Below are 20,710 nucleotides of genomic sequence, written 5' to 3'. Positions count from 1 at the left end.
GGTGTAGGGCTACTCCATTGTTGATCAGCTCGTGCAGCTCAGTGAGCAAATTAACGTAGTTTGTGGCGTCCGTGGACTAAGGATACAATTTGATTGTGAAAGGGCTTTAGCCCAGTAGTTAGAGCACCTGAGTAGCACTTAGTAGGCTTAGGTTCAACTTCCCGTGGAAGTGAATTAAACGGGTATGGAATAAAAAAATAGGTATCCCCTACTTACTTTGGTAATAAACGGGTATGGAATAAAAAAAATAGGTATCCCCTACTTACTTTGGTAAAAAAAAAGATACAGTTTGATTGGTATGCCGTATATTTGGTTTCCGTTGCTCTTAGGAGAACTTGTGTTACTTTTGTTCGACTGGCAAATGAATATACTTGCAAATACCCGTCGATATTGAAATCGGTGGTATTATGTACTTAGGAATGAAATTTAACAACTAGAATGACGTTGCTCCTTTTTTTCCGCTAGGGGTGAAAGGCATATTTCTGACAATGGAGACCTAAACATGCTCAAAGGTAATACTCTTTCAGGTAACTGTCAAGAACTGAGAGAATACTCAGAATTTGCAAGGGGAAAAACGCCAGATGCAAGAACACGAACTGAATTTGATGGTACAGATAGCTCACTGCTGAATCGATGAACTCCAGGATACAGATAAAGTTCTAGCATCGCCAAGAAGACGACAAGCAAGCTATCTACTCTGCCAATACTAGGGTTTTCAGTTCAATATTCGATAACCATTACAGCAGGTGACTCGGTACTAAATAGCATGGGCCGGTCATTACAATAAGCAAAGAGTTTAAGTTGAACAAATACTGTTTAACGTCTGACAAATAAGAGCAGGTGCTGCTTAGGCGAAACGGTGAAGTCATAGTTGATGATGACCCTCTGAATCGACAGCTCAAGTGAAGTCGCTGAAGCGTTACAGCTACTGCCGACTTGTGCTCTGCTCTGTTTGCCTGACGAACTGAAAGGTGATGGTACTCTACTCCTGACAATGCCCCCTCCTTAACATCCTTGTCCTCAAGGATGAAATGATGGAAATACCTTGAGGATGAAGTTAGCGTCTTCCCAAGTAGCCTCCGATTCTGGAATGTTAATCCTGTGTACGAGCCATTGTACGATAGTTTCATTATTCCGAGGAATCATTCTCCTCTGCAATATGGCTTGAGGGGCACCTTTGATGGTGCCTTTGGAATCAATGAGAGGTAGCTCTTGGCTAGCTATGGCCTGAGGTCCCAGATGTTGTTTAAATTGGCTCACATGAAATGTATCATGAAGTTGACAACCTTTAGGCAAGAGTAACTTGTAATCTGATTTGCCAATTCTGTCAAGAATTTTGAATGGTCCATAGAATTTTGAGTGTAACTTGAGATATTTGTGTGCACTGAGAGATGTGTTTTTGTAAGGTTGTATTTTCAGATAGACCATGTCACCAATAGCAAATTCTCTGTCTGTCCCGTGTTTATCAGCTTGATGTTTGATTCTAGCTTGAGCTTTTTGTATGTTATCTCTTATAACTTGAGTAGCAACCTATCTGTTCCTTAGCTGTTCCTGGGCAGACAAATCAAATCAGGGCAATCAGGTAAGACATCTTCAGCTACCAATGGTGGAGGAAATCCATATAAAGCTTGGAAGGATGTTATGTTGAGAGATGTGTGGTATGATGTATTGTACCACCATTTTGACAATGACAACAAGTAGAACCACCTCTGTGGGTTGTTAAAACACATGCATCTGAGGTAGTTTTCTAGGTATTGATTCACTCTCTCTGTTTGTCCATCAGTTTGTGGGTGATAAGCCGAGGATAAATGGAGTTCAACTTTCAAGTTTTAAACATTGATTGCCAAACTGAGCTTGTGAAAATGGGGTCTCTGTCTGTCACTATCACCTTGGGAAGCCCATGTAATTTGAACACATTGTCCATGTACAGATTGACCACATCTTGTGCAGTGTATAGGTGACTTAACGCAATGAAGTTGGAGTATTTTGTTAATCTATCCACCACCACTAAGATAACATTTTTTCCTTTAGATTTAGGAGGCCTTCCACAAAATCCATGGAAACATGTGTCCAAGCCAATTCTAGGATGGGTAGTTGAGCCAGTAGGCTAGGATATGGAATATTTTCAGGCTTGTTCTTTTGGCACACTGGGCAGTTTTTGACATATTGTTTGATTTGCTGGTGCATGCTTGGCCAATAAAAGATGAATTGTATTCTCTTGAGAGTAGCTCTTTCCCCAGAATATCCACCAAATGCAGATTTGTGGAAAGTATCTAGCAACTGTGCCTTTATGGTAGTGTTATCTCCTATCATCAATTTCCCTTTATGCCTTAAGATACCATCTGTTAAGGAATAGTGAGGCACTGCTTGAGGATCAATGCTTAATTTTGCTAGCAACTCCAAACACTTGTTACCTTGTTCTAGCTTGCAATTACTTGTTCCATCCAGACAGGGAGTATAGTGGAAATTGCCATGACCTCTTGGGAATAAGTTGCTCTTGATAAAGCATCTGCAGCCTTGTTTTCTCTACCCTTTTTGTACTCAACCTTGTAGTTAAAACCCAATAACTTGACCAAGAGCTTGTGTTGGATTCCCTCAACCAGTCTCTAGTCTTGAATGTATTTTAAACTCTGCCGGTTAGTTCTGATGATCACAGATGTGCTTGAAAAATAATATTTCCATTTTTCAGAGCTCCCAATATTGCCATTGCTTCTTTTTAATAAGTTGATGAAACAGATGCTTTTGTTCCAAGAGTTCTGCTTAAGAATGAAATATTTCTTCCATATTGCATTAGTACTGCACCTATGCCAGTGCCACTTGCATCTGCCTCTAGGACAAATGGTTGACTAAAATCAGGTAAAGCCAAGATAGGGGAGTGGACATTATCTGCTTGAGTTGTATGAAAGCTTCCTCCTGTTGTGTGCCCCACTGAAATCCCTCCTTCTTAAGAGCATTAAACAATTGTCTGCAGATTATGCCATATCCTTTAATGAATCTTCTATAGTACCCAGCTAATCCCAAGAATGCTCTCAATTCAGTGACAGTAGCAGGTGCTGTCCACTTTTGGATGATTGATATCTTTGTTGGATCTGTAGCAACTCCATTCTCACTTATAATATGACCCAAGTACTCAATTTCAGACTGTGCAAAAGAACACTTCCTCATTTTTGCAAATAACTTGTTTTGTCTTAAAACTTGCAGAACAATTTTTAGAGGGTCCACATGATCAGAGATAGACTTGCTATAGATTAAGATATCATCAAAGAACACTAAAGCAAATTTTCTTAGAAAGTCAACTAGCACAGTGTTCATAAGTGTCTGAAATGTTGCAGATGCATTTGTAAGCCCAAAAAGGCATGACTACATACTCAAAATGGCCTAAATGAGCTGTAAAAGTTGTTTTCTAAATATCCTCCTACTTCATTCTTATCTGATGATAACCTGATCTCAAATCTATTTTGGAGAAGATTTTTGCACCAAATAGTTCATCCAATTGATCTTCTATGATTGGTATAGGATACTTATTTTTCACAATATTGGAGTTTAACTGTCTATAATCCATATAAAGTCTCCAATTTCCATCCTTCTTCTTCACAAGGATAACTGGAGAAGAATAGGGACTTACACTGGGTTTGATCATATTAGCTTGCAGAAGCTTCTTAATAAGTTCCTCCATTGCATTTTTCTAGTGATGAGGCAATCTGTATGCTCTTTGGTTAACTGGCTTGGATTCTTGAAGTAATGGAATTGCATGGTCAACAACTCTGGAAGGTGGAAGTTGAGTAGGTTCTTGGAATATGTCAACAAATTCAGATAAAAGATTTGATATTTCTTTTGGAGGTGCAGAATGAGACACTGATGTATGATTATCAGAGTCGTTCAGAATTATGACTGCCCCAATTGCTCTTTTCTTCAATAATTGACAAAGCTTCTTAGCACCAATTACTTGGTTGCCATGGTGAAATGTTTCATCTGAAAATGTCACCAAGGAATTGCCATATTTTGTGATAGAGAATTCCCTTCTTCTAAGGTCCAACCCCATTGGGTTGTGAGTCTAAATCCAGTCTGCACCCAAAATGATGTCATAGCCTTTGAGTTCCAACAATCTGAAATCAAAAGTGAACTCATGCCCTTGGATCAGGTATGGGCAATTCATGCAAGCTGTTGCCCTAATCATCTCTTTGCCATGGGCTGCAACAACTTTTACTCCTTCCACTTCAGTGATATCACATTGTGCTTTGATAGCAAATTTAGAGCTTATGAAGGAAGCATCACTACCACTATCCACTAGTGCTATCGCTATTTTAGAGTCCAATTTCAGCTTCAAGGTGAATGTATTGGATTTAGATGGTGTTCCTATCAATGCATGCATTGAAATCTGAAAGGTTGCCATGCCTTTAGTTTCCTGCATTTTTCTTCTGATGGGTCATGGTCTTCAATTACAGCCACTTCTTCATTGCCTTCTGCATTTTCCACCAGAATAACAGAATAAAGTTATTTGCCTTTGCAGATCTTCCCATGACCAGGGATCCAGGGTTCTCTGCATTTGAAACACTTTCCAGCAGCTTTGAGTTTAGCTAAAGATGGGTTTGAGATAGCTTTCTCTTTTGTTTTAGGTTTTTGTACTTTAGTTTGTGGAACAAAGGTGTTGGTACTTTCTTAAGTTAGGAGTTGCCTGTTCCAATCTCTTGATGTACCAATAAGTCTTAGACAATGCTGTTGGCCGATGGCATTGAAGGTGATATTGTATTTGGTCTTTGAGGCCAGAAATAAAACTACTAATGAAGTAATTGTTAGACAGAGAAGGGTTGTGTCTCTTGACCATGCTCACCATCTCTTCAAATCTGTCAACATAATCCACCACAAAGCCCACTTGTTTGAGGTTATGGAATTGACCCACAATTTCATATTCAGAGACCATATTAAATATGTTAGTGACCATCCTACGGAATTGGTGCCAAGGCAGAGTGTTTGCCTTACAGCCAGTATACATCTCCACCAAAATTCTGCCTTGCCATTGACATACATGGTAACAATTTTGACTATGTCCTTATTAGGAACTCCAATCATCTCAAAGTATTTTTCAGCCTTCCTGAGCTAGCCATCTGCATCTTCACCATTGAATTCAGGAAAGTTTAGTTTGGATTCTCTTGCCAATGCTCTGTGTTGGAATTGCATCTGTTGGTTATAATTTGGAATTGGAGGTGGCTGTTGGTTGTAATTTGGGTTTGGAAATGGTTGCTGGTTGTGATTTGGAATTGGAGGTGGTTGTTGTCTCTCTCTATGGTCTCTGGGTAACTGTTGCTGTGCAGTGATATTAGCTTGATGTTGGTATTATCTCTGGTGCTATTGAGGTTGTTGCTGCAGTGTGAAAGGGTGAACTATATGGGTTATATAGGGTTGAGGATTTGGCTGTTGTTTTGAAAAAGACTCTTCAAACTCGTGAATATTCCATGGATGAGCAACCCAGTCCCGCTCATAATCATAGTACTCTTCATCATAATATTCTCCCATCCCTTCTTCTTGACCCTCATCAGAAACATATTGTTGGCGGTACTGATCATGGCTAGGATGAACTCCTTGAGCTCTAGGATTTGGTGGTGTTCTATAAATTTGCTTGTTGTGCAACTGAGCATCATCTCTAAAGTGCAAAGCGTTTTGTACATTGTTAGTGTGTGGATGAGGCACATAATTCATGGATTGTTGTTGCACATATGTGTTTTTACCTCTAAAGTTAAAACCTTGATTTGGCAAATTTGGATCTATAGCTTGTGCAACAACATCATCAAATAGCTTTAGGATTTTGTCTAAACTTCCTTGGATTGACTTGTTCTAAGCATTTTGTTACTTCATGAACTTGTCCAGGGTGTGACGAAGTCCATCCACTTCCATAGTAGTGGTGTACAATGCCCCACAACCCTCACCGTGATCAATTCAACTGATGGTTGAAGGGGAAAAATGGGTGTTGTCCACGGATTCGAGTGGGATGGGTGGGATTTCACGCGATTGAGCCGCAACCACCAACACACCTTGCTAATCGAACTAAATCCGGGACTTGGGCTTTGGAATTGGTTGGATCTGGGCAAGGATGCCAGACTCTAGATACCTTTGTCAACAACTAAGAATACTCGACATAATTCGTAAGGGAAAAAACGTCGGATGCAAGAACACGAACTGAATTTGGTGGCAGACAAATAGCTCATTGCTGAATCAATGGACTCCAGGAAACAGATAAAGTTCTAGCTCTGCCAGGAAGACGACGAGGAAGCTATCTACTCTACCAACTACTAGGGTTTTCAGTTCAATATTTGATAACCATTACAGCAGGTGACTCGGTCCTAAATAGCATGGGCCGATCATTACAATAAGCAAAGAGTTTAAGCTGAACTAATACTGTTTAACGCTGACAAATAAGAGCAGGTGCTACTTAGGCGAATTGGTGAAGTCATAGTTGATGATGACCCTCTGATGTGGAATCGACGGCTCAAGTGAAGTCGCTGAAGCGTTACAGCTACTGCCGACTTGTGCTCTGCTCTGTCTGCCTGACGAACTGAATGGTGATGGTACTATGCTCCTGACAAGCAAAGCATAGTTACCTTCACATGAATGTAGGAACTTGACTGAGATCCTGACGTGGAATTAACACACTTGAACCTGATAAAAAACATACTTGTTCAGCTGTGAATGAAGCATGTTTATCATAATTAACATGATGTATGTGCTGTACCTGATGGAGTGACAAGGTGACCATGTCAGTAGGCTGATCTTCACTAGTATCTTAACCTGCAATGCAAATGATAATACGGTAAATAAATTTAAATGACCATGAAAATGTGTAAAGTCATATATGTCAAAAATAAAATGAGGGTATACCTTCATTGGCTTCGGTATGTCCTAATTTTTTTAAAGAAAAATATGGAAATTTAGAATTTTACTGGAATCTTAAATCACAATGCATACTGGATTGCTGTAATATAAATTTTGGGGAAAGTTAGTCGGTGTTGTTTAATGCTCAGAACAAAGATGCTATCACAATTTGCCAACAAAAGTTGACAGGGAAAGGGGGAAAAATGGAATTACACAAATAGGTACCTGTATCCTTTGTCCTAGTTGCAACTTCCAATGTTTGTTACTCTCTCATATGCTTCCATGAATCAACTGGCTATTTGTTAAAAGAAAAAGAAAAAGAAAAAGAATCAACTAGCTACCAACTCTTGCATGAGCTGCTTCCCATTGTTCCTGTAGGGCAGTACTACCTTAAATTTCTAATGGTTTACACCTAGATGCAACTTGTGGAATTAGCAAGGACAATGCAAAAGACGAAAGTGACCAAATTGTGTTGAATCCTAAATGAGGAACCAGAAAAGGAATAGATTAAGATCTGACCAGTGGCATAAGCTATATCTGGCAGTACAAAGTACAAACTACAGAGCAGTTTAGAGTACTCAAATACAAATCCTCCATCAAGTGGCAGAAGTAGGATTGCTCAAACTACAAAGCAATCCTTCATCAAGAAAGAATTAGGCAGTAGACATCGGACATGTACTGCAAAGAGACCATACCCCTGCTCTGTTCAGTGCGTCAAGAATTGTGATAGTAACGGTGTTGATCGAAGAGATCCTACAGTGTGGATATAATTTCTTAAGTTCCTACTCCGTTTCATTTATTTGGAACATCCTAACCCAAAATCCAAGTATTTATTGAAAACATGTTGTGATTCGGTACCATAACCTTTGTTATCGATTGAGTATGGACTGCAATGCTTCCAGAACAAAAGGATGACAAGTTTTTTGGAGGATGAACGGGGACGAACTCACAAGAGTGGCTGCCGAGGAGGAAGACGATGTGAAGGCATCGGGGCGGATGCGGAGGAGACGGCCAAGGTGGAGGTGCCCGCTGCAGATCGAGATGTTCGAGGGAAGTGCCTAGACGGGGAGGTGGAGTGGCGACGCCTTGATGGAGGACGGAGGCAGAGAGGCGGCGGCTCAGCGCTGGCTAGCCTCGCACCCTCGCTGACTTCTTGGAGAGCTTGGTCGCCGGCTTCTTGGAAAGCTCGAACAGCCGGTAGTGGCCATGGAAGAGGCCGGGTCGGGTGGGAGGTGTGGCCTGGTGTTGTTTTGGATGAGGTGGCTGCAGCGCGGGCGAGGCGGCGGCGTGGCGGCGGCGGCGGGATCTCGGGAGGGGGAGTTAGGGAGGCAAGGCGAGGCCCTCGACCCCTCGGCACAGCGGCGAGGGTTGGGTTGGTCTACCCATCTGCGGCTGTGATGCGAGTGAGACTGGTTTGGTCCACTACCGGTGTGTAACCCAGAGGCCGAAAGGCATATCAACCTGATACCGGTACATACACTCCCATCACTATCCAGACTGCTTGCTCTAGCAATCCAGTTCGAATCGGACCATCTGATGGGCTAGCCCACTGTAAACCAACCAAAACAAATCCAAAACAAAACCTTAACCATTAAAACCAATAAACCCAAACTGATTATCAGGGCTAGTTAGAGCACGAACCACCAAGCATACTAGGCAGAAAGTTCAACTGAGAAAGCAGAAAAAAATAGCTAGCTGTTGTTTAGAAATTTTGAAAAAGTAGGTCTAAACTAGCAGTACAGAGCGTTAGTGAAACCATTTTTTTATGGCAAATAATGTGCGTATAAATTGACGAGTCAAAGATTACGCATGTTCAAATTGTCCAGAGATAAATTTTCTACCACACAAGTTGATCCATGCATGGATCAATGAGGGCAACCAACCAAACACAGCTTCTGAAAAATAGCACTGGTCTGCAACGCTGCATAATCTGAAAGTTTCTCCATCACAAGCACATAAGTTTACAACTTAAAAATAGCATAGCATCCTGCAGGACACAGCTAGAAGAGTAGCGATTAGACAAAGTTTTTAGACAATTTGAGAGTTGTGTGCTGAGTTCAAAGAGGGCTCCTTCCATTGGCATCAAGCATAGTACAGTCATAGTACCAGATTACAGTGTGAGCAACTTGTGTGGCTGCCCACCTTGGCTGGCCTTCTCCACTCTTAGCTTCAGAGGAATAGCATCTACAGGACATACTGCAGGATGTGCTATGCTTAATGTAACCAAAAAGTTTTCCAAGATGCTCTAAGCTTCTCGAGGCGTTCTGCCACCTCCTTCATTGTTGGTTTCTCATCTGATTCCAGCTTGGTGCACTCAGTTGCCAGCCTCCCGATCTCGTCAAGCAGGATGATATCTTCTGTGGCCTTGATATCCTTATCAAACATCGCTAAAACTCCTCTGTTGTCTGACTGATAAGCTCCCTTGTATTTGGTCACAAGGTCCATAAGTCCACACTTTTCATCATATGTTGATATCTTCCTGGTAATGAGTTCAAAAAGAATAACCCCGAAGCTGTACACGTCACTTTTCACTGTAAGAAGCCCTGTCTGTACAAAGTTTGGGTCGCTGTAGTTCCTGTAAACTACAACAGAGCCTGCATAGTCGTAGTCCTTGGTATCCTTGGTAAGCCTCCTTGAGAGTGAAAAAGCTGAGACCTTGCGCATGAAGTTGTCATCTAGAAGTATATTGGAAGGGTTGACGCTAGCATGTCTGATGCAACCAGAATCAGACGAGTGCATGTACGCTAATGCTTTTGCTGTTCTGATTGCAATCTGCAATCGCAATTCGAGGGGAAAACATTTGGTACCATTCAGGAGATCTGAAAGAGTACTGTTAGCAGCATACTCGTGTATAAAAATTGGAACATCAACCTCCAGCAAAAGCCAAACAGTTTGATAATATTGATGTGGGTGATCCTACGCCAGAAACGATTTGTGCGGGCACGTCGAAATTTGTGTGTAGATGGGCGGAATTAGTACCCGCCAGCACAAAGGTGATCGGGGCCGCCGGGCTAGTACCTGCCAGCACAAATGGCTCTATGCTGGCGGGCTACCTAAGCACCCGCCAGCACAAATGGGATCATCGCTTCGTTAATGAAATGAGATCTATGCACCTCATGTAACTACAGAGATTTCTTCACTGCCACCAATGTGTTGTCCTCAAGATTACCTTTTGTACACCTCAGCTAACCAATCTTCACCGACTAGATTTGAGAAGTTCTTTGTGATTTCATTTAGCTCCCCCACTGTAAAAAATCTCATGTTGCCAAGCTTTATTAGTATATCCGGATCCACAACATCGGTCTCGAAAACACCCAAACTCTTGTTCCTGCAGTGCCCAACTGAGCTGGTACAGTTGAAGCTGCTTGTGCCAACATTTTGTGTCCTCAAAAGGAGTTCCCCTTTCTCTTGTCCTCCCTGCAGAGCTTTCCACTACACCAAAAGGCGTTTAGCCACATCACTAATTTTAGGACGTTTATGAATGTCCAGTATCAAGCATTCGGTTGCCAGCTTGCCTATTTCCTCAAGAATCTTCATAAAGGCCTTACTAGCTATTTCTGCATCAAAAAGTTTCCTCAGCGATTCACCTTTACCACAGGCATTACTGAAAGTTGATATGAGGCTACAGTTCCCCTGTTTTATCCTTTTCCTAGCTATTATTTCCAAGAGGACAGCTCCAAAACTATAAACATCACTCTTTGGGGTAAGTCGTCCTTCCCGAAGATGTATAGGATCCATGTAATCTACACTTACTTTACATTACTAGTGTACTGAGTGATGCCTCCTAAAAGAAGCCTTGCCAGTCCAAAATCTGAAACTTTTGCTGTAAGGTTTCCATCTAGAAGTATGTTGGCAGGTTTAATATCACCCTGGTTTACTAGGCTGTCACTTGATAGATGCATTGAATGCATGTAGCCCAATGCTTCTGCACACCCTATAGCAATACCCAATCTTATGTCCAGAGGAATGGAAATAGCACTATTGTGGAGTATGTCATCGAGGTTTCCTTTGGAGATGTACTCTGTTACCATCGTTAGAGTACTTTCTCCAATACAATAGCCTATGAGCTTCACCACATTCTTGTGGCTCATTTGTCTATGAATGCTTACTTCTTCCATAAACTCTTCTCTCAACTCTTTGCGGATATATCTCTTCACTGCAACTACGTCAAAGTCATCACTGCAACTACGTCCAAAGCCACCTTGCCCGATAAGAGTGCTGTAGTTGCTAGTGATTCTAATAATCTCATCTTCAGTGAAAGTCCTGATATTCTGATTGTTGTCTACTATCAAGTTTTCCTGGTCATGATCTGGTGGGAGCCCTCCAGGTAAATGCTCATTATCTTCTGGAAGTTCCATTTTATGCCTACAATATAGAAGTCACAATGCATATGACCTGGAGCTTCTACAAAGAACAGCTATATGTGTTCTAAGGCATAATACAATAAATTTAATCTAACATTTTGTCTATAGATCACAATAGCTTAATTTGTTTACAATGTTTCAAGCTTTTCATCTACACAAATTTTCATTTCGACATTCAACAAGTGGAAAGAGGTCAAATTAGATACATGATTGATTCTTGAAAGGGTTGATTTATTAGCCTTAACATCTGATCTTGAAGGCTGTATGACCCAAAAGTGACCAGCTGTGAAATGAAATGTTTCCACAGATCTTTATACATACAAAGGAATTGCCCATAGCACTCTGCTCTACTTTGGAAACCTAAAGTCTCTGCAGTGCCCTTAACCAGAGAAAACATAAACTGAAGATAAATTCTAACAAAATTCACAGTGATTTCCACAACTCGAGAACCTGGAAGTTCCGGTGGGATCTCTCTCAGCGGATCCTTCCTCATCAAGAAGGGATAGAAGAAAAACACTCATAGAGCAAAAGAGGAAGTGGACCTGTGAAGGAAAGCACAGTACATACCAGGCACCTCAACACGCGCGGCAGATGTCCACTGAGTTCAGAAGAAGCCTTGTCATCGACATCGGTGATGGCCTCCAAGATATTCAGCTCTTTTACGGCACCTAATACTAGACTATACAAGTATTCGAAAATGACTAATAGGCTATACTAGTCTTCGAAAATGATTAATATAAAAATATCCAACGGTCAAGATTAATTGTATACTACTGAAAGCTTCGTTTGGTATAGATAATATATGAGACTAGTATAGATAATATAAGGGTATTATCGTCGGTCCCTGATGTTCATCCCAAGATGCCCTTCTCCCGTGCCGAGACCCAACAGTTCGCACCACCATGCGTCGCGTCGCCATGGCCGAACCAGGCAGCGACCGCTGCCCTCAGCTGCTCTGCCGACACTGAATAATGAGCGTCCGCCGACAAACGGAATCCCCACGGCCTCCTCTCTCCATTCGCTGCTCTTACCAGAGTCCTCGCTCGCTGGAGCGCTGACAAGGCCGGCCACCGGAGCCGCCGGTAGTCAACGAGAAACACAGCCACAGGTAGCCCAACGAGGAAGAAGATCTGTCCCTGATATTTTGCATGAAGGCCCGTAAAGAAACTCACAAATAAAGCCCCTAATTTATGCGTCTGATAAAGCTTGCACATAACCCCTTATGAAAATTCCACCTACAGTAATCAAGTCCAACCCCTGGTCTTTAACCTATTCGCAAAGCTGCTATGAGGAATTGAGGCTAAATTACCCTTACTATAGATTTTCTCTATACTCTGTACTATTAAAATTAGTAATGGTTAGATTTTCTCTATACTCTATACTACTAAAATTAGTAACGGTTAGATTTTCTCTATACTCTATACTACTAAGTAGTAGTATAGAGTACTGTAAAGGAGCTCCTGAAGCTTTGCTCGAACCTTATGCGTCCTGATGACTCTTTACTCTTTCTAACTCATGCTGATCTGCCGAAGGTTATAATTACACAATAAATTATAGGGTTATAAAGCCTGAACGATATATGCAAAAGCGTGTGAATCCAAGCAAGAGTTGCCAGTTAGTTATTAGTTGATAGTTGACTTGCACACATTGCTTAGCTTATCCTGGTTGAGAGATGATGACCATGTGACCGGTCACCGGTCATACTCATCAGCGATACGCATACGAGACGAGTTCACCTGTCAAATCATGACGCGCTCCGTGGACGAATGCTCATGATGGTAACACCAACTAAATGATAGGCAGACCTTTGGCTATCTGTGCTAGAACTTGTGTGCTTGATTAATCCCGTAGCACCTTGATTAGCCTAATCAAATGTGCGCCGGATTAATTAACACTGACCTTGATTAGAGTAGATGCCTTTTGGGCCGCCTGATGTTCGCGTGCCTTCTTGATCGATGCAGCAGGAATTGTATCAGTGCAGATCTCTTTTCTTATACTCCCTCCGTCCCAAGTTGCAGATCGTTTTAACTTTTCCAGGTACATAATTTTTGTTATACATCTAGATACAGTGTATATCTAGATGCATAATGATATCTATGAATCTAGAAAAGTCAAACCGACATACAATTTGAAATGAAGGAAGCAACACGGTTTGATCCGAAACCGGCCGTTAGTTGGGTTCAGCAGTGTGTCTCCGATCAGGACACTGTCAAATCTGTTAAGCTTCGAAAGACGGGCTGTTAAACACATGAGGACTCGGTCGAAGTTCTTGACTGTACCAGCCAACAGTGGAAAGTTACTGGCCATATGAACGCATGGAATGGAGGCTTATTGTGTGCACTGGAATTATGTGAAGCCACTTGCCATTCGGCCAAAGTAAGCACTACTAGCTTGCATGCAAGAGAACAAAATATGCACGCATCCTGTTTCCGTGTGGAAGGCTAGAAGCCACAAAGTTGGACTGATTGTGAGTGGGTCCCAAGTGTAATTCCTAGAGACTTCCGTGCTTGAGGCTGTTCTCTCAGTTTGTGCAGGGGTGGGAGGAAGCAAAGTTCAGCTCAGTGCCCACAAAGAGTTCTTCTCTTGAGACTCATCAGCAGGAGGAACTTTGTATTCTACGCAGATCACGATCACCTCATCAGCTTGTAGTGAAGAGGTATTGCTATCCATGAAGAGATTGAGAAGCCATCGCTGAAGTGTATTTGTTTGGAAACAGAACAGAGACCAACAATGAAGAAAAAGTGGCAGAACACCTTCGGATAATTAGGAGATGTTGGAAGAAGAATTGGACGGCAGAGTGAGCCACACTGGTATCTGAAGCCGAAACTAAATCGCATATCACCGGGGCTGAAGGAACTAAACTTGGCAGGTCTTACTTGGTTTGGATATCAGAGATTGACTCTAAGCGATCATGTACATATATTGTGTCTGATGTGCTGTATTGTTACCGGAACATCTTGCATGCATTGCAGGTCTGTACTTTGTTTTTCAATTATGCTGGCAAGCGTATGATGTTACCGGACTTGCATGATGCAAGCTGCTCCTCACGTTGTCGATCAACTGCTTGATGTTTATCTGAACTTGCTTCTGCTGACAGATTAAACTTTATGTTCAGTATTACTTCGTCCGCCCCAAATTGTAGGTCGTTTTGGCTTTTCTAGGGACATAATTTTTATCATGCACCTAGATTAGTGTATATCCATATGTATAATTATATGGAAAACGATCAACGATTTGAAACGGAGGGAGTATTTTTTACCTTTTACTCATATAATGTGTAGTAATAAGATGTGACGAGGAGCTATTTATGCAATGTTTAGATGTAGACTCCATTATTGATCATCTCGTGCAGTGCTAAGTGAGCAGACGGAGATCGTTGGGCCAGTTCCGTCGATGGTTTCCTACCAACTCCGCCTGACCAAACCGCGCCAGCCCACCAACTCAGCTGACCAATCCGCGTCCAGGAAGCCAGAAACGGTCTGCTCAAAGTCAACAGGTCAATCTTGCATCTCCGGAGGCTAACTACGGCATTAATATTAGAACAGGGCTGGTGGCAGGTGGCTCGATCGAGAGGCCTGTCAGATCATCACAAGCTCCGTTTCGGCCGGCTGTTCTCGGAGGCCATCCCTCGGCTTCCTTTGGTGAAGTACTGCTTCCATCCTAAATTCGGTATGTAGTGTTGTTCTATTTGCGACTTTCTGTCATCTACGTCTTGCTCCCTCGGTTCACGGTTTTGGAGAACCTATCCGTGACAAGTGAAAAATATTCCTAGCTAGAATCTCATTTCAAAAAATATTACTTCCTCCGTCCCAAATTTTAAATTATTTTAATTTTTTAACTTATAGAATTTATTGTGCACCTAGATATATACTATGTCTAAATACATAGTAAAAAGTATGAATTTAGAGAACCCAAAACGAGATTCGTTATCTTGCAACTACGGCATTTACCTACTCATGCTCTGTCCCCTGCACTGCACATCAATAGATCTGAGCTGCAAGCTTCTGCGATCGCGGTTACAGAGCCCATGGTTGCCTCGCCGGTGAAGGTCAACTCCAACACCGTTTCCCTTCCCTCCTCTCCCACGCACGAGCTGACGGCCGCCGCGCTCTCCTCTATTGGCTGCCTGCTCCTATGCTTTTCAGCCTTAGCCACTAACACTCTTCGTTCTCCATTCGGTTTCTCGACCAAAAAGCATCCTTCGTTCTACTGCCTTTCCTATCACTAGACAACAAATTATTCTATATCCACAATGCAAATAAATTGTCCGTTTCTTTTAGAAGATGATGAACTCTTGCTGTTGTGGCCACAAGTTCATAAGCATATTATTATATTCTGGTCTTCTGTCGGAGCTAGGAAGGGTCATGGAAACACGGTTTTGGTGTAGGTAGGTTGAAGGGATAAGAGCTTAGAGCTTCCCACCATCCTCCCCATTGAATGTCTAAACAACAAATTTTGACACTAGTATAGCCTAGTATTGTGTACCATAAAAGAGTTGTAAAAGAGAAATAAATGGTGTCTTAACTTGAAACACAATTGACATACTATTGTTGGTCTTTTTTTGCGCAGTATCAGGTCCTGACGGTGTGAGTTCTCTGCTGTTGGCATGGAACGCAACTTGATATAGCAGTGCCCATTCAACGACCTGACAAGGAAATGTGGACATTAGACAATAACCATTCCATTAAGAGTTTCACAGAAGATGATATTGATAGATTCACTAGCGGTTGTAGCATTCCTATAGGAAAAGGTGGCTTTGGAGAAGTCTACAAAGGGATTCTTGGTGATGACTGTGATTTAGTTGCGGTGAAGAGATATATTCGTGGAGATCTGAGAGAAGAGTTCATGGAGGAAGTAAGGATCCACAGTAAAATAAAGCATAAGAATGTAGTGAAGCTCATAGGCTGTTGTATAGGGGAAAACACTCTAACCATTGTAACAGAGTATGTCTCCGGAGGGAATTTGGATGATGCACTTCATAAAGGAAAGACTTCAATCCCGTTGGATATAAGGTTGGGTATTGCTATAGGTTGCGCAGAAGCATTAAGCTACATGCATTCAATGCATTTATCAAGTGACAGTCTAGTATGCCATGGTGATGTTAAGCCTGCGAACATACTTTTAGATGACAATCTTATGGCAAAAGTATCAGATTTTGGACTGTCAAGGATTCTCTGGGGCGGAATCAGTCGTTATACTAGTAATGTAAAAGGAAGTATAGATTACATGGATCCTATATATCTTCGAGAGGGGCGTCTTACCCCAAGGAGCGATGTTTATAGTTTTGGTGCTGTTCTCCTGGAACTAATAGCTAGAAGAAGGGTCAAGCAGGGCAATGTTAGCCTCATTGGTACTATGTGTAGCGCCTATGCTAAAGGGAACAGGTCAAGGGAGCTATTTGATGCTGAAATCACTAATAGCATCAACGTGAGGATTCTTGAAGAATTAGCAAGTTTGGCTACTGAATGCCTGAGTTTAGATATCGACAAACGTCCTCTAATGAATGATGTGGCATACAGACTTCGGATGCTTCGGAAAACCCTGCTAGGATGGCAAGGTGTAGGCTTGTGGGAGAAGAGTGTTGGTGTATCCAAGAGAAATTGTGGCATATCTGAGACACTTGCCAAACTTTCCAATGTTAGAATTTTTACAAAAGATGAGATGAACCAGATGACAAAGATCACCTACCCTTACAAAGATGGTGTTTCGTCACCTGAGGTTTATAAAGGAATACTTGATGATAACACAGTGGTGCTGGTGAAAAGAACTTCGCGGGCTGAACGTGCGTGCACGAGAAAGTATTTAATGAACGAAGGGATGATCCTGTCTCAAATAGCCCACAAAAACGTCATGAAACTTTTGGGTTATTGCTTGGAAGGTGATACTCCAATTTTCATATACGAGTATCCTACTAAAGGTAGTCTCTCTGATATTCTAGATCGCCAGGAAGATTTCCCACTATATCTACGCGTGAAGATTGCTGTTAAGATTGCAGAAGCATTAGAATACCTCCATTCATCAACAACTGGTATCATTGGTCTTGGTAATGTTGCACCATCCAATATACTTCTAGATGATAACTTCATGCCAAAGCTCTCAGATTTTTCCGGGGCATGCAAGCTCATCAAGGAGAGCGAGACTAATGCCTGTGGAAGTGTCCTTAGTAGCTGCTTTCTATTTGTTGGGTTCAACAAAATAAGAAATGATGTGTACAGATTTGGCGTTGTTCTCTTGGCACTCATTAATAAGTGGTATTTTCCTTCTGAAAAAGATGGTATTGATCTCAAGGCATTCTTTCATATCAGAGCTACAGAGGATATCACTGTTCTTGAAGAGATTGGGAGGCTGGCACTCAAATGTATGGAAGAAAATGATGAAACAACAATGAGTGAAGTGGCAGAACGTCTTAGGATGCTTAGGAAATCTTGGAAGAATATCGCTAAGGGAACGAGCTACACTGCAATCTGAATTCTGACACCGTTCTACAGCTAGCTGTCGTTATCAGCGGAGCCCAAGACACCATATCTGAGATCAGCGGTTAACCGTGATTCAGCTGACGCTTTCTGTATCCTCCTCCGCTCTCACCCTTCAACTTTCAAGCTATTGTTGCAATCTTGCCTGGCCTCCAGCGTCACAAGCCACTCGGTTCAGAATTCAGATATCAGAGATTCACCCTAAGCGATCGTGTACATTGTGTGCGGTGTAGACCTGCAGTGCAGGTGCAAGATGCTCCTCACGTGTTGTCGATCAATTGCTTGATGTTTATCTGAACTTGATGTGTACAATAAGATGTGACCGAGAAAGCTATTTACGCGGTGTTTGTTTTATTTTTAGTATGTAAAGCAGACAGAGTATGATGTTTATGGACAACGAGTGTACTGTGATTTTTGGCTAACTTCCATTAATTGCTCATACGAGATCGAGCTTATGTTACTTTTCTTTGGCTGCCTAGTGAATTGGATGCAAATAGACATGGATACCAAAAACATGAGCTCTAAATTTTGGTGAAAAAGAAGTAGAGGATATTTTTTTTCAAAGCGAATTTGGTAACATGAGCCTTACTGTGCGGCCTGGCCGGGAGCTCCTATATGCCCTCCATAAGTCCATAAGGTAACCCATATTAAACCTATGTACAACATTTTTTTAACATCCATCAACATGTGTTAACATTTATTAACAATTGTTTTTAAAAACATCTGGCTGAATTGTTACCAACATTTCTTAACGTTAGCCAACATTTTATTATATGTACCAACATATTTCTTTAACTTTTTTATACTCACGAACATTATTGCTCAACAATTTTTTACGCGCACCAACTTTTTTTTTCATTCACCAACATTTTTTAGCTCAACATTTTTTTGACATTCACCAACATTCTAAAATGTTGAGATAGTTTTTTGGACCATTGTGGGCTAATTATTGGGCTACTACTGGGTTATAGATGATTAGTTATCTATTTGATAGGTTTTCCGGGCGTGACCAGCTAGCTCGCCCCAGCCTCGCAAATTAAAAGTCCGGAGAGTAATTGTGGGGGCCTTACTCTGAAGGTTCCGCTCATCGCTTGTATTAGTCCCTGAATTAGTAGGCTAATACAATTATCATCACAGTTCAATATTTTAAGCAATAAAAGATGCATGAAATAATAGAAAATAGTTTCACCTTTCGCAACGGAGTGTGGTGTAGATACCCATTCCTCAAGAATGAATTTAGAGCACCATATAAATCCTAGCCCTATATAAAGGAAAGAAAGTCTGAGTACACTTATGAACGGTACTCAGCAATTTCTAGCGTTGAAATTATATTAAATGCTGGGATAATCAAAGGAAGGATATGAGGTTTGTTTTATTAATAAACCTATTTCATGCAAGGTGAGGTGAGTTTTGGAAAAAAAGAGGAAGAAAGTATATTCTTTTTTAAGTTGTTGGCCCTGGAGAGGGAAGCTCACCTCCCTACCAGTTCCCAAGTTTTAAAAAGCACCAGAGACCATTAGGGTCATTCTAGGCTGGCTTATGCCTCAATTCAAAATCAACCCTCTTAGAGCCTCGGCCCCATCTTACCACCATGAAGTTAAAATTTTAATCGATAGGAGCTTTGACTATGTGGGCTCGTAACTGTAAGCCTCGGCTATCTAGATAGATTATACTCTGCGTAAAGGTGTACACTTTACCCATATATTCGGCCAGCCCATACCTCAGGTTCAAACGGTATTGACCTACGAGACCCATACCCACCAGCGTCTATTCCTAGACAACATTCCCTAGTTCCGTCCACATGTACGATTGGGGTCTAAACAGGAGCCATACTATGTCAATATATGGACACTATCCCGGGAAAATAGATGCACCATAACGTGGCATACAATGCCACCAGGTCCTCTGAACCTCAACCTATGACCCGTGCCGACTGGACCTGGGACTATGCGAAGGTCTTGCTCCAGCCTACCTGTTGCCTACCGTGGCCCTTGGGATGGTTTACTAGGTTCTGCTGGTGGGGTGTGAATCAAGGCCACGTATGGTCGCACGTTTCACTAGAAAAACTTTCCTGCAAGCTGATTCTTATATGACTGGAGTAAGCTTTTGGGATAGGATCCTCTACCGAGGCTGCCCCCTTACTCCCATGTCCTGTCCTTAGGGGTTTCTAACTCTTTAGTTGGTTCATTTTATTAAACTCACTTCTTCTAGGGTTTTCCATAAAGACATAATGATTGTGATATTCTTAAGGAATTCTATTTCTAAATGATGCTTGGTCATCAATCTTATCCTGACCAGGGTCATTAGTAGGATCTCTGGCTAGAAACGGCTTCAAGTCAAGGCAAGAAAGAAAACGAATGTGGGTTGCTCCTTTAAAGAAATGCAAGTAAAATTTTTATTTTGGTAAATTTTAATATGTAAGTAAACATAGGTTAAAAATATGATCAAGGGATGAGTGCTAGGACTTGCCTTCATTAAAAATCCTTAGCGTGTTTCCTAGGTTGACCAGGGCCCTAACTTCTCGTTGAAGTTGTTGGAGCTTCCGTTGGAGTCTCTGGAGTTCAGATCTTCATGTTGAAATTAGAGCCTGGCCAGGCTAACGTATCTACGCATCTTTGGTCGGAACTTTAGCTTCACATCTTCTGGATCCCTGGCCGGGTCTTGGTCGTGTCCCTGAATCCAACAAGCATGCAATCATACAAATTATTTAACAATCAATTCCTAGCAATCAATATATGACTAAAGGAAATGGAAAAAAGAATGGATAATGGATATTTTGCGAATTACTGGATTTCTAAAGGATAATCCCCGGATAAAAGATGAATGGTTTATTAATTATTTAGAAATAAGTTTCTAAATAATCAATGGATAAATTTTTGAATTCTAAGAGAATTAGGAATGGATTTTCTAGGGTTTGGATGGGCAGCATAACGGCTAGATTTGGACGATATTTGGGGTTTTTAGTTGGGCGGCATGACGGCTAGATTGGGTCGATATATGTGGTTT

The 20,710-nt window shown here is 41.6% G+C and overlaps 2 protein-coding genes and 1 pseudogene across 2 annotated transcripts; 1 reads left to right on the top strand and 2 right to left on the bottom strand.

Annotated features, from left to right (window-relative positions):
- Nucleotides 1–8,760: 8,760 nt before the first annotated feature.
- Nucleotides 8,761–13,206, bottom strand: LOC101783609 (annotated as a pseudogene).
- Nucleotides 13,207–15,534: 2,328 nt separating this feature from the next.
- Nucleotides 15,535–20,394, bottom strand: LOC111258337. Its single transcript, XM_022829523.1, has 6 exons — nt 20,342–20,394; nt 20,174–20,271; nt 18,894–18,965; nt 18,775–18,807; nt 18,294–18,357; nt 15,535–15,876 (listed from the first exon to the last, which is right to left on the bottom strand). The coding sequence occupies exons 1-6, from the start codon at nt 20,392–20,394 to the stop codon at nt 15,693–15,695; spliced, it is 504 nt and encodes a 167-aa protein (XP_022685258.1). The 3' UTR covers nt 15,535–15,692.
- On the top strand, nt 15,871–18,119 carry LOC101758472 (wall-associated receptor kinase-like 10). The gene has a single exon (XM_022829297.1). The coding sequence runs from the start codon at nt 15,888–15,890 to the stop codon at nt 17,697–17,699; it is 1,812 nt and encodes a 603-aa protein (XP_022685032.1). The 5' UTR covers nt 15,871–15,887; the 3' UTR covers nt 17,700–18,119.
- Nucleotides 20,395–20,710: the final 316 nt, after the last annotated feature.

The sequence above is a fragment of the Setaria italica genome, chromosome VIII (genome assembly GCF_000263155.2).
Source record: "Setaria italica strain Yugu1 chromosome VIII, Setaria_italica_v2.0, whole genome shotgun sequence".
NCBI classification, from domain to species: Eukaryota; Viridiplantae; Streptophyta; class Magnoliopsida; order Poales; family Poaceae; genus Setaria; species Setaria italica.
Note: the sequence above shows the minus strand (reverse complement) of the source record. Positions and strands in the feature narration are given on the sequence as shown.

Excerpts from the sequence above, each read along its gene's own strand:
- LOC101758472 (XM_022829297.1), top strand. The coding sequence starts at position 15,888 with ATGTGGACATTAGACAATAACCATTCCATTAAGAGTTTCACAGAAGAT.
- LOC111258337 (XM_022829523.1), bottom strand. The coding sequence starts at position 20,394 with ATGCTTGTTGGATTCAGGGACACGACCAAGACCCGGCCAGGGATCCAG. Across the intron at positions 20,272-20,341 it reads CGGCCAGGGATCCAGAAGAT|ATCTGAACTCCAGAGACTCC; the intron begins GTGAAGCTAAAG and ends TTCAACATGAAG. Across the intron at positions 18,808-18,893 it reads ACCACACTCCGTTGCGAAAG|GGACTAATACAAGCGATGAG; the intron begins GTGAAACTATTT and ends CTACTAATTCAG.